Genomic DNA, 14,394 nt, shown 5'->3' with positions numbered 1-14,394 from the left:
TTGTTAGATAACTACAACGAAATAGTTATCATCATCATCTTCATCATCAACAACATAATAGCCAAATGATTCATACATCTATTTAAGGCATCTCTGCACTCCGATTTTAATAGGGACATCCTGATAAACGTTGTTGTAACTATGTAACAATAGAGTAATGACATGGTAGGTCAAAATGGCGCGCCATGATGTAGAGTGAGTCATGGCGTCTCTGGGGTCTACAAAGCAGCACTATGCATGACCACTTTTGCTGGACAGCTGCTGTTAGGACCAGGAAATACAGGGACAGTAGTGTAATGGACATACTTTAAACAGCAATATACATTAATTAGCCGAAGAGACGCTTTATTTTACTGAGAGAATTTGTTTAAAAAGAAAACGAGAAATATATGTTAGTAAAATACAATCTAATGAGTCTTTCAGGTAATCCATATTCATCCGCTGTGAGTTCCTGTCTCACGCGCAGTGGAGGGAGCAGAACCCGGATGGAACTGTCATGGCTGCCGTCAGCGACCTGCCAGTCTAAAGAGAAAAGAGAGGTAAATTTCTCGAATTCGCGTTTATTTGAAGCGGCGTTCTTAATTATGACGTACTTCCATTGCGCAGTATTGTAACGGTTACTTTTTTTGAGTAGTGAGCTCGTTCCTTGACTTCTTTGTTTTTTTTAATCGTTTGGTTATGTCTCGCGTGGGTGTGGGCGAGTTGCTTTATTTTCGTTGACCTGGTTAAATTGTGTTGTGGGGGAATTATTTTCACTGACATGTGGAGATGTGTTCGGCGAGGGAGTCGCGGGACAGTCGGTATGCATCCAAAAATGCACGGCCATAATTGTCGTGTTGAGTCGATTGACATGGCACTTCCTTCAGTTGGCTGTGCATTGTGTGTCCGCGTTGCACAAAGTTGCTGAATGTGAAGTCAATTAAAAGAGCCGACTTTAAGCATTCGTTAGATGCATGGCCTAGTTTTTTGGCTGATTTGTATCGTGTTTTTTTTTTTTTTTTTAAAAAAAGTTTGTTTGTGCATCTACTGAGTTAGATTGTTCAGTGCATTTAAATCTGGTCAAAAGTTTGTCTAATGCAGCAGCTCTGAAAAATAAATAAACATAAATTAAGGCTGTTTGTGACGGATTAAATACATGGATATCCGATATGCATGTATTCTGTGTGAGAACATGATCATTCTGATAAAAGTTTACTACACTTTACGCATGAGTTTACTAATGAAGAGATGTGCACCCTCTTAAAGACATCACTTGACATCTTGTGAGATTTTCTGGCTGCACTGGAATTTAATATGGTTTTTATATAGTTTATGCATGGACTGGGGGGTTGTTATACATAAATATTTATATATAATATTTAAAATATGAAGTGGTGGATTTTAAATAGTACCGGTACTAATTTTTGTATGAGTATTGAACAAATTTGTTAAATCTTACAAATTTGATAGGTTTTAGTTGTGGATTTTTTTAAATTGATCTAAGACATAATTACATTTCAAAAGTCCTTCAGTGTGTACATACTGTGTTAAATATAGTTGCATTTTTTGCTCATGGCATTATGATTTACTACTGAAAACACACTACTACTTGGGAGTTTTATGTTTGCAATACTACTTATGGAGCTCTGTGTGCTTCTTTACCTCTCAAATACAGCTAGGATTGGTTTGAATATTACTCCAAATGAAGTGTTGAAGTAAGCCTATATTTCATAGCAGTGCTTTTATCTAAGCCTACACAGGCACTTAAACAGGGTTCCCACACTAATGCAAAACCTGTAAATATCAGAGAATTAAAACATTTCTATAGAGAAGAAAGCCAATTTGTCTACTGAGCTGCATTCCAGTCTCAATAACAGCAAGGAATTTTCTTTATTGTAGACATTTATACACTAATGAGTATAATAATTTAAATCTACAGTATTCATTCTAAAGATTGGAATCTGACATACAAATCGAAATCCGCTCCAGAAAACTCTATACAATGATTTGCAAAAGTCCTTAACCAGTAATCACAAACACTGGAAAGGTCATGGAAATATATTGGTCAAAAGCATTGGAACCCTCCTGGAAGTTATTCAAACTGCCCATTCTGTAGTTTACAACTAGGCTGTAAAAGTCCTTAATGTGACAACCAGTTTTTTGAATTGGGAACTGAGGTGATATTGCAAATATATTAAAATGTTTCTCTTCTATTGTCATGATGCAAACATGTCATAAGACATGTATGTAGCTTATTGATTTTAAACAATTTAGCATAAGTTGTAGATGGCACTGGAGTGAATATTTAGCTTATATTAACTTTCTGAAAAGTTATCTCTATGGCTTTTTTATTTGTGTAATAATTATATACTTAACATGTTGCATCTATAGTTAATAACAAAAGAGGATATTACTTACTTTTTATGACTTAATTGTAGTAGAGCCCGACCGATACCAATTTTAGAGGGGGAAAATTCACCGATTACCAGTATGGTGGCCGATATAGTTAATTTTTGAGCTGGAATGAAAACAGACCTTTTCTATGTGGATTGTTCACTGATTTTGCACCGATATGACTATGCAAAGGTACTCAGAAGGTTGCTTGCTTAAACATATTTTTATCAAAGAATATTTGACATTATTATTATACATTGTCAACAAAATCTAGAAATGAACACTGAGAAAATAAAGAATAAATAAAAATACAATAAATAGCTTAAAAAAAATCAGTGTAGTATGTTCAGTATCAGTCAGTTGCTGACCATTAAAATAAAGAATAAATTCAAATACAATAAATAGCTAAATAAACATCATTACTGTTTAGTATCAGTCAAATACTGACTATTTTAATACTGCCAGTCAATTATTGGCAGGTTGTAAAACAAGAAGCATTTACACCTGCCGAGTCAAGCGGTGTTACACCGTATTCTGCTATACAGGTTCAGGGGAAACTTTCAATGGTGGAAAACCAGACTTTTAAATATTACATTTTGTAAATGCAACGACTGGAATTGTTCGGTTGAAGAGGGTACCAAACTGTGAATCCTGAACAAAACAGTTTGGTGAATACATGTTTACACATTAGCTTCCACTCAGCTGACAAGCAATGAAAGTAGTTGCATGGTTAGCTAGTTAGCTATAAGCGCGTTGTCACGGAGAGTAAAAGATAGACCAGCATTGCATCTCACCAACTAGGTAACAACGTAGCATGAAATCAACACTCAACGGACACAATCCACCACCGCACCGTTGTCTGCTGAGCTGCAAAAAGATGCTCTGATGTTTACCTTTCAATCTGTTACATTACTTACTGCACTGACAAACTATAGCTGGCTAACAGCAAACAGACATGAGTGACATGGTTGTCAGGGACAGGGTTAATGTTATATTAGTTATATTGAAAAGGGAAAATGATGGGGGTCATTGTTTAATAACATTCCAATATGTATTTCACAAACTAGTTAGCAACTTGCCGAGAAGAAACCGCTCAACTCCGTACCGCCTAACACTGCCCTGTCTGCAGAGCCACCGTCAGTTCAGAGTCAGCTCAGCTCTGTAAACAGTGGAGTCGGAGCACGCTCTGCTGGACAATCTACATAATGACACCAATTCTAAAGCATTGTTTTCTGCATAATATGTTCTGAAAAAGTTTTCATATCTGCGCATATCGTTAAAATATACACCTATACCGATACATCGGTGAAAGGCTAATATCGGCCAACCGATATATCGGTAAGGCACTATTTGAGATACTAAATGAAATATTTGTACTTTTAAAAAGTCATCAGTCATACTGTAGGAACATTTAAAATAAACTAGTGAAAGCTAAAAGGTGATTAAGGTGGTGAAAAAATGTGACCAGTGAAAGGACCTTAGATAAATGCTTCCCCCTATGTATTTATATACATTTTAATGTAAATGCTTGATGTTGATTAAAAAGTGCATGAACTCGACTACCTTGATATTGTAACAAGCGGTCCATTTAATTTAATGCTGTATAAAATGCTATTAATCACATATTTTAGGTTAATTATGTTTTTTCAAATATTGCAGGAACGTTTATTCTAAAGCATGGAGGTTGACCTGACTTCATCAGATGATCCCCCTGAAAGCCATGACCATAGCCAGGATGATGACACCTCACTGGAGCACACTTTGCCTCTTGAGTTGGCACATCAGCTTCCAGAGACAGCCTCTTGCAATGAGCATTGTGACCAACATGAAGCACCCCCTGAGGAGTCGGGCACTGATAATCTCAACACAGACGGCAAACCTTCTGGAAAGTCTGCATGTAAGATGCAGCAGGGTGCAATCTTTTCTGGAAAAATACTGAGCTTTTGTTGCTCCGAATGCAAAGACGACACCACTTACAGCCCTAATGACTTGCTGAAACATTTTCAAGGAGTTCACAAGGGGACCCTTCCAACTTATCCTTGTGATTTGTGCTCATTTGTCACCAATGAATTCTCTGCTCTCCAGCGACATCGCATTGGACATCGAAACACTTTGGTCACATGCGAGATCTGCAGTGATGGGGTGCAGTATTCACTTCTTTTGCTCACCAGGCACTTTACAGCATGCCACAGTCATAATGGACATTTTCGCTGTAAAAAGTGTGAGTTTTCAACCAGAGATGCAGGAACATTCGTTCAACACATTCATCATCACAATGAACGCATTCACAAATGTGTAAAATGTCCACATGTTAGCCCCACACAAGGGGAGCTTCAGAGACATAGCCTGGTGCATTCAGGGACTTTTCCTTTCTCTTGTCAGATTTGTGGCTATAGTGCAGCTCGCAGAGAGTACCTGAACAAACATCTTACTGTGGCACATGGTGACGAGATGGATAGAACAAACAAACGGAAAGCAATTGAGGACAATTCTGGAGTTAATTCTACTGGACTAAAACTGCTGCTGAAAAAGTCTTCTTCAGTTGGAGGATCCAGAGAACCACAGTGGATGTCAAAGCTTAACTCTCTCCCTGCCATAGGACTACTTGATCACAACGGCAGGTTGTTTAATCCTGAAAAAACCTTGGAGGACACCCAGCACTTCCTTGAAAGAGCTGTTGGGGTTAAAAAAGAGAATAATAAATGGACAAAGTCTCCCCTAAAGACTGAACCGCAGTGTTTGCACCCCATTCCACCAACAACACTGCAACCAAAGTTACAAGAGCATGAGATTAGTCCTGGAAGTGGACTTCTGAATCCTGGCAACAGTAATGGACTGACCGTTCTTATGGTAAAAAATAAAATTTCAATTCCGCCTAACTGCACCACTAAAGTAATGGGCTTTAAGATGGTAGATGGTAAAAAACATTTAGTTCTTAAAGTCATACCAACAAAACAAGAGGACTCTACTGACAATGAGGTGTCTGATTCACACATTGGTGAGGATGAAGATAAAACCAGTAGCCCCTGCTCCTCATCCTCACCAAGCGTAGGATCTCTCTTAAGTTTAGAGTCTGGAGAAACAAATGAGACTGGTGTTAAAAACAATGTTACATCTTTAATTAAAGAAGAGTCACAGGAAGTTGAAAATCACATTGGCTACCAGCCCCCCTTGATAGATGAGCATGAAGTAAGCTTCGAGAGGGCAAGTAAAGCAGGGCAGGTTTATAATGAGGCAGAAAATACCGAAAAAACGCAAGTATCTCCTTCAGCATCACATAATGTTGACGGACTATCTACAACATCAAAAGATTCTTCCTCATCACTGCATCATAGCAGTAAATCCAATGGGAGGTCCCCACCTCATGAGATATCTTTGCTCTGTGAAAGAAGCTCCAATGAGGACATCGAGCCAGCAAATCCATCCGCCACACTTCCTGTTTCAGCTTCAGAGCTTTCCTCAGCTGTTTCCAAGACAACACTTTCTGATTCACCCATGGCTGAAATAGAACCATCTAAAGACAAGAAGATAGTGTTGTCTTCAGTTATGGATGAACCCCCAGTATCACAGTTGGCTGCTGATGAAATAACATGTTCTGATGCAATATCCCATGCAAAATTTAACCCTGAAATGACCGCAGATGACAAGGCTCCAAGCTCCAATATCCTGCAATCTAAACTTTCATCTAAAACAATTGCAGAGGAATCTCTAATTCAGAAACCTCAATTAGAAAACAATAAATGCTTCAGTAATATTTTCTCTGAAGATTGTGAACCATGCAAGAATAAAACTGAACATAGCTCCCCTACTAAAAGTCCTGTGGAAAAGAATGCGGTCCCTGATTTAGTGGCTGGAGAAGAGCAGGATTCCGATAAGGTTAAGACATTATCTGAGACGACTGCCATTAAGGCCTTGTCCTCTAAAACAGTGGTTGAAGAGTGCTCTCCGTTTATCACAGATGTTAGCTATGCTCCTAACGCAAATGAGTTTTTAGCATCAGATAGCATAGTTGTAAATTGCAAGTCCCCTGAAGTAACTACAAATGAAAACCCAAAGTCAAACTCTTGTCCACAAAATAAAATTAGTACAGGTAAATCGACTAATGCCAAAGATTGTAATGCAGAGGCTGAAAATAACTCCCTTAATTCCCCAAGTCAAGAAGTCTTTAATTTTCACAATTATTCTAATTATTCTAAAGATACCTCAAGCAGCTCACCTGATTCCCTGCAGCCTGAGGAAGATTTAACGGAGGGGATGGAGGAAGAGGAGTGTGAGGAAGATTTTGGTGAATGGAGCTTAACTCTGCCTGCATCTCCTCCTCTTCCAATTGAACAATCTGATGAAGATTTAGAAGGTAGCAAACAGGGAGGGGCAAATGACAAAAGTATAGAGAGAGCATTGGAACGAGTGTCAGATAGCGACATTGAGGTTGATGAATGCATAGCTAGTGTTGACGATTCAGTCCTTCCCGTGCTTCCTGAGAGCGAGCCAGAAACAGCTTGCTCATCAATGTCAGAGAAGAAACACGAAGATAGGGCAGCAGCAAGTTTGAATAGTGCCGCTGTTTTGGGCAAAATACTCGAAAAGCACTCGGATGCCATCATTAGCCAGCAACTTGAGAAAGAAAGAATGAAGTCTTCGACTACAGTACAAGAACCTGTTAGGCCAACCAAAACCACACTTAGGATCTTGCAAACACCTGAAGGAAAACAGCAGATGTTCCTTCAATCTGCAGAGACTCCGTACGCTGTTCCGGTTCAGCTAAAAAGTGGAGCTGGGTTCAAGCTCATTACTAAGTCATGTTCTCCCCAAATTAATGTGTCTTATGTGAAACCTGGCATTGAAACGCAGAGCAAGACTACAGGACTAGCTCTCACTTTAAATGGAGGCAGAATTGGAATGTCTGCGCAAAGTTCAAACAGGGAAACTAAAGGCCAAGCAATGGTTCAAATGGCACCAAGCGGCAGCGGAAATCGCTACTTCTTCAACACCGCTGCTCTTAAAGGTTCTCTTATCTTATCAAGTTCCGTCAGGTCCTCATCAGGAGAACAGGCAACCAATATGCCACAGACATGTTATTTAGTTCAGAGACCACATCCTGTTACCCCAGTTAGCAATGAGTCCACTGGTGCAAGTTCCAAGCCTGTGCTTGCAACCCGTCCTTTACTGGCCATGCCTGTGAGTACAGCTGATAAAACTAGTCCTTTGCAGACTGGGAGACAAGCTTACTTGGTTAGATACATTTCTCCAGCTAAGTCAGGTATACTTTTGAATAATTCTGATGGGAAAGCTACCAACCAGGGCAACAAAGTAAATGATGGTGGCAAAAACAGGGTTTTCCTTAAGATTCTTAGAGGTCCTAATGGCACCAGATTTCTCTCTAGCACTCCATACACCACCACCTCAGCCAAAAAGCCTGTATACGTTGCCACAAGTTCGTTACAGTCACCTTGCTTCTTAATGTCCTCAAATAAATCTTTGAGCAATGTGTCGGCAGGCCTGAAAATGTCTACCATTTCCCTGGATCCTGCTCATAAACTGATCCCGGCACAGCTTATTCTACCCCAGTCAAACATTCAAATCAAAAGCAAGGGTGATCATGATGTAGCATTACAGAAGTCACCACTTGTTCCCTGTCCCACCCGTCCACAAAGTCAAAGGAAGAGGCGGCGAAGGGCTTTGTTTGAGGAAATGCAAGAGAGCTCTTCTAAAACAAGGAGAATCTCAAGCAATACGTCAGCTGAGAAAGATGCTACCTCAATTTGGAAGCCTGTTGCAAAAGATGTTGAGAGAACGCTGAGGCTCTGTCCCTTTAGTCCACTTCAAGAAATCAAATGTCCCCGTCAAAACCAGCCTGTGGTCGTGCTGAACCACCCTGATGCAGACATTCCTGAAGTTACTAGCATCATGAGGTCTGTGAACAAGTACAAAGGGGAAGTTTTCAAAGTGGCACTGTCCCAAAGTACAGTTAAAGCCCTCTCTGAGCTGAACCTTGCTGATCCTTCAAGTACACTTTCAAAGCAGAATGCTTCCAACAGCAGTGGCGGTGCAACATCCAGGCCAGTTGGAGTCACTGTTCAAGAGAGATTCATATTAAAACTCAAGTTAAAAAAAACAAGTAGAAATAAGTATGAGGTGGTGAGGTCTTCACCTGTTGGTTCAGAGCAGCAGTCAATGTTTTGTTGCTGGTTTTGTGGACGAATTTTCAACAACCAAGAGGATTGGATTTGCCATGGTCAACGGCATCTTATGGAGGCAACAACAGACTGGAACAAGCTGTTCTAATGCAACTACAGAGCCCCTGGATAAGGCCAAATGCCATCTGTCATTGTAGAAAACAGATTTTTTACATTTATTTCCTTTTTTTTAATAGTGTAGTACAGTAAGATACACTTAACCTTTCGACATTATTTTTCCATAGATTTTTCTCCAGAAGCTTTTAAAGGGTATAGTGTAATAGAAAAGAGTTTGGTACCTGAAACCAGTTTTTATGTATATAGTTTTAACCCTTGTATATTAAAAAAAAAAAGAAAAAAAAAAGACTTGAGTTGTATAAAATGGAACTGTGAAAACTGGACACGTTGTATGTTTATGGTGCCCGCAGGAAGATCACTGGTATGAAAAGAAGGTGCTGTCTCTTTTAGACCTCTTTTAATGCAGACAATTGAACAGATTTCTCAGGTAATTCCATAATCTTTGAATGAACGGTCCAGTTTATAAAGAGGTAATTATCTTCAGTTGGAAGCTGTGTTTGTAGATCTAAACAATGTGTACAATTTAAGTACAGTTGGCTACATGTCATGCCTACATTGTAAGAGTTCATGGAACCTGAACACTCATTTTATTTTACAATTAATGTCCTTAAATATTTTGAAAATGTTCAAAATGAATGGAGAAAAAATTGTGTGGTTATACCTGCAAGTTTAAAGTGTTATTTTAGGCATTGTGACAGACACAACAAATTCACCTAAAAACAAACCAACTGGTTCCTGTGGAAGCCATCCTTTTAAAACTATTGTGTCCCTTGAGGTGGTTTGTCATTTCTATGCTGTATTTTGATTTTGATGTATCAGTTCTCATTGTTCATTTGGGTCACATTTATATTTCTCTGGTGCCATGCATCTCCCTTCATTACTTCAAATCAGACCCAGTGTCATTTCAGTAGCAATAATGGATTTTATAAAAACTTTTCTCTGTTAAGATGTTGTTCTGAACCTACATCTGTTGGTTATTGCTTCAGTGCTTTTGTTTTTCTTCTGTTCCTTTCCTCTTTTGAAATGAAGAAATGCACCTGCAACTGTATGAATAGGCTTTACTGAAAAAAAGATAAGACAGGATGTATTGAGATGCAAGCCAACAAACCTCAAATAGCCAACCAAACACTAAATGTATGTTCATTTTCTGTTATACTTGAGTGCCTCATTCTGCCTCAAAGTTTAAACCAGATGGTCTGTTTCTTTTCACTGTAAAGTCAAAAGATTCTTGTGTGCTTGGCAGAGTTCATAGATTAAGTTGTGACCATTTGTCCTTGTTAGATTGTATGGATTTTTGTTTTCAATAGAATTGCAAACCATTTATATAGTGGTTATAATTAGTCATTTATTAGGTGTTGAGACTTCCTCTAAACCAGGATATTCTCCAAGACACTGTTTTCTTATTGGTAGCCCCAATATCAAGTATTTTCTCTATGATTGTTTACAATAAGATGTGACAATAAGAATCCATATAAACAATTGGTTAAAAAGCATTAAAGCAGAGTCAAAGCATTCAGCATATATAATTAAAAGCAGGCTTTACTGGAAATTGGATGCAACAATTGTTTTTGAAAAGGTCAACTCCGTTAATGCTGTGGAGAACCTATAAATTGTGCTCAATGGTCCTTTTAAATTGATCTGTCAATCTGCAAATTTTTGAGGTTCTTTTTATAGAATTTGTTTCTTTTTAAACTAGATAGACTACTCACAAGTTATCTGGTCTGCTACACTGAAATCTCACTGAGAGATCTTTGTAATTCATAAATTGGTCTTTGTCCATGGTGCTTGACAGTATAAGAAGCTTTGATGGCAGAGAGGTAATAATCCATCCTATATTTAAGTAGTGTTCCATGTTTTTATAGTTGTTAGGATAAATCTGTGATTTTCCCATGTTTAATCAGTTAACCATGCATCTAACAAATAGGTTACACAAGAATGTTGTTGGTATAGAACGTTTTGTCTTTTTTTTTTTTTTTTTTCCACAATTCACTGTATGTTTCTCACCCTCTTTGTGACATGACAATCACTGTTATACATGTGAAGTAGTGGAAGATTTATGCAAACCATAACAGTTGACTAATATTCAGCTCAAATGGCACAGCTCAAATGTCATGCCATGAATGAGCAAATATATAGTCATCACTCAGTCACCTGTCAACCAAATAATGTTTGTCCTGAGGCAAAAAATAAAAAAGTCCTTCCTTCTGGTTGTATTGTCCATGTCACACAGGTTTCATTGGGATCTGAGAGACAAGTTTATTTTTGTATGCTAAGTGCCTAAAATGTGATGCACCAGGTTGACACTATATTGTACTGTATTTACCTCCTTGCAGTTCCTTCATTAATAAATGTAAATACATTTGAAGAAGATGGCTGTATTTTTATGACTAAAATCCTTGACACTTTTAATGTCTGGAATTGCCACTTTTATTTGTTTTTGGTGTTTGAATTTACAGAAATGAACATTAATTGGCATGTTTCTCAGAGAAATGTTGATATTAGGAGCTCTCACTCTAGGTGGCAGTATTGCATTAGGTTAGTTATTCTGTACTGGTCTTTTGGAAAATGAAATTCAGGAGTGTTTTATTGCGAAATTGCCACAATGCCACAAGATTGCCTTCCTTGGTATTCACCAGTATGGTTATCAAACACAAGGGCATTTTTCCTCTTGAAAGAAAAATACCATCTACATTTTTATGTGTAGACATTTGCAAATATTTTGTAGCCTGTCATTTATAGCTAATACATGTTAATATATGCATTATTTGCTGTTTGTGGACAGGTCCAATACTTTGAATGTTAAATCACGATTTAACAAAATTATGATGCATGACAGATGAGCCATTTCATAAATTGATGTGCCTCATAAAGTGTTAATAGAAACATTTTTGTAATCCATTCATCACTCTGATCTTCACTAGTTCTCACAAAAAGTCACTTTGGATATGGACAGCAGCCTTTATTTAATGTATATTGCATCATTTAGTGTTAAATATTGTTGCTTATATCATAATATACTCTATGTAGTTTGCAGTACAGGGCACTCCAAATGAATGTATTTATATCAAATAACACTATTCCACACATAATCCAATTTACCAAGCCCTGGTTTGGCTTTCTCCTTCCATTTCAGTGGAGGCTCTGTCGTGATAATGAGGGCAGAATCTCTACCCAGGTTATGATTTGCCATGAGTCATTATCCTATGTCAAGAAGAGGATATTTGAGATACATACATTAAATGGGCTGACTGGAACACTCACAATGAAAAGGATCATAGACACTGACTGTTTGATTTGGGATGGATTGATTGTATGTTCTTATTTTATTGTATGTCAGAAAACCTGTGGACCTGCACTGAGCAGTCAAGTAAGAGACAGGTCCACCTGCTTTGACAGGATTTAAATAGGTCAAGCTTGTACCAGAGCTGTCTACAGACTGCCTCCGACTTACTGCCATTGAAGTGGTTCAGGCTATCAAGAGGCCCGCGGGGAGGAGGGAAGGCCGCGCATCCTAGAATTAAAGGGATAGTTCACCCCAAAATGAAAATTCTCTCATCGTTTTCTCACCCTCATGCCATCCCAGATGTGTATGAATTTCTAAAAGGTAAAGTAATTCATAGTATTCCAGTGTAGAGGTAGACCAATATATCGGTTTTACCAATTTATCAGTGCCGATTGTTGCTTTTTGGAACTATCGGTTATCAGCAAAAGTCTATGCCGATAATTGGCATTGGTTTTTTTCATCATTTCAAAATAAGGGTCTGTTCCAAAACTTAGTGAGCTGCCTTGCTGTCTCCTGCCTACATAGGCAGCTGTCTTCTATGGCAGTGGTTCTCAACCTTTTTGACTCCAAGGCCCCCCATTGTCCAAGACAATATTTGAAGGCCCCCTTGCCCGAAACTAGATGTGTCTGATTAAAATAATTAATCAAGGATAATTTTTGAATCTAGACGTTTCAGAAAGAGTCTGTTTATAATTTGTATCTTTTTTTTTTTTTTTGTTTTGCATTTAATTAAGTTGAAGTATTTTAATATTTCTTATTTTAAATCAATTTTAAGTCAACTTGAGGCCCCCTAGTGGGTCCCGCCCCCCTGGTTGAGAACCACTGTTCTATGGCAGCAACCTTACTGAAATGATGCCTAAAGGGAGTGATTTGGAACGCTCTGCATAGAGCATTACAAATTGCTCTGTAATGACAGCTCCGCACGTCATTCAAACAGCGCTCGTCACGCACAGCGCTCGCGAGACTCGACTCACAACTGATTTCAATACAGGTGACGCGAGAGGAACAACGCTATACTCTGAGCATAAATACGCATTGTACATACATATTTTGAGTAAAATAGTCAGTTTTCTATTATATTAAACAATTTTTTATCTATACTATTCAGTATTGAATGTATTAGAAGTATATTTATAATCCAAATTTCTCTCGCTTTGTCCGCCATCTTGGATTTCTTTTTCTGCCAAGCTCATCACGGTGCATTCTGGGATCGCCTACCAGGTGAAGGATATATACGATGCTACCTTAAAATTTGTCCAAAACAAGGTATCTTATGAGGCAGTATAATTAAGATACCTAGGTTTTGGAACAGCCTTTGCATTGGGAGTGCTCCTATGATGTCTGAAAATGCTGTCTCCGGAGGAAGCTCACTAGGTTTTGGAACAGACCCTGGTGGGTTTCGGGCTTATTTATACTTTAAAGTCCCATGTTATGCACCAAATCTTCATTTTTTTCTGGTTAATATTGGGATTTTGGCTGAACAAAAAACTGCATATGGGATTTTATTCATTTTGAACTCTTTGTCTTTGCCTGCCAAAGTAAAAAAAAGAATTAGAATTTTATTTTTTTACATTCTATAAACCAATTTTAAAAACTATTGGCAGATTAGTCTGTTATCGGTCTTTCCCACCATCTTAGTTATCGGTATCAGCAAAATCCACTATCGGTTGACCTCTACTCCAGTGGTTAAATTTATATCTTCAGAAGCAATATCATAGGTGTGGGTGAGAAATAGATCAATATTTAAGGCCTTATTTACTATAAATTCTCCTCCCTGCCCAGAAGGTAGCGATATGCACAAAGAATGTGAATTGCCAAAAACAAAAGAAGAATGTGGAAGTGAAAGTGGAGATTTATAATAAAAAAAAGGACTTAAATATTGATCTGTTTCTCACCCACATCAATCATATCGCTTCTGTAGACATAGATTTAACCACTGGACTCATATGGATTACTGTTATGCTGCCTTTGTGTGCTTTTTGGAGTTTCAAAAGTCTGGCCAATATTCACTTGCATTGTATGGACCTACACAGCTGAAATTTTCTTCTAAAGGTAGTACACATCTGGTATGGCATGAGGGTGAATAAATGATGAGATAATTTTCATTTTAGGGTGAACTATCCCTTTAAAACCTTAACAATATGAGAAACAAGATAAGACAAAGTTTAAAAACATTTTGTTGCACATTTTATTAAAGGGGGAAAACAAAAAACACATATTTAACCATATGGCTCAGTGAGGGCTGTGTAATACATAAATAATGCAGATTTTGCTTTTGTAGAGCATACAACAACACTTTGCTCTGCTGTGACAGCTGAGTAGCCCAACATTTGAGTTTATGTTTTCTGTGATTGGATAGGGTAATCAAATTACATTTTGTTGCACTTTAAACAAATTAACTACTAGTTGCAGTAATACCTTCTCTATCTCTCTCTTTTTTTTTTTTTTTTTTTTAAATATGTAATTACTGTAAGTGTCTTCAAT

General features: G+C 37.9%; 1 protein-coding gene across 1 annotated transcript; it reads left to right on the top strand.

Moving 5' to 3' along the window:
• Window positions 1-289: 289 nt before the first annotated feature.
• si:ch211-214e3.5 (zinc finger protein 518A) lies at window positions 290-10,995 on the top strand. Its single transcript, XM_051668086.1, has 2 exons — window positions 290-539; window positions 4,033-10,995. Exon 2 carries the CDS (start codon window positions 4,051-4,053, stop codon window positions 8,656-8,658), a length of 4,608 nt encoding a protein of 1,535 aa, XP_051524046.1. The 5' UTR covers window positions 290-539; window positions 4,033-4,050; the 3' UTR covers window positions 8,659-10,995.
• The last annotated feature ends 3,399 nt before the right edge of the window (window positions 10,996-14,394 follow it).

Source organism: Myxocyprinus asiaticus, chromosome 32 (genome assembly GCF_019703515.2).
Source record: "Myxocyprinus asiaticus isolate MX2 ecotype Aquarium Trade chromosome 32, UBuf_Myxa_2, whole genome shotgun sequence".
Taxonomy (NCBI): domain Eukaryota; kingdom Metazoa; phylum Chordata; class Actinopteri; order Cypriniformes; family Catostomidae; genus Myxocyprinus; species Myxocyprinus asiaticus.
The sequence above is the reverse complement of the archived record's forward strand: the minus strand, read 5'-3'. Positions and strand labels throughout refer to the sequence as shown.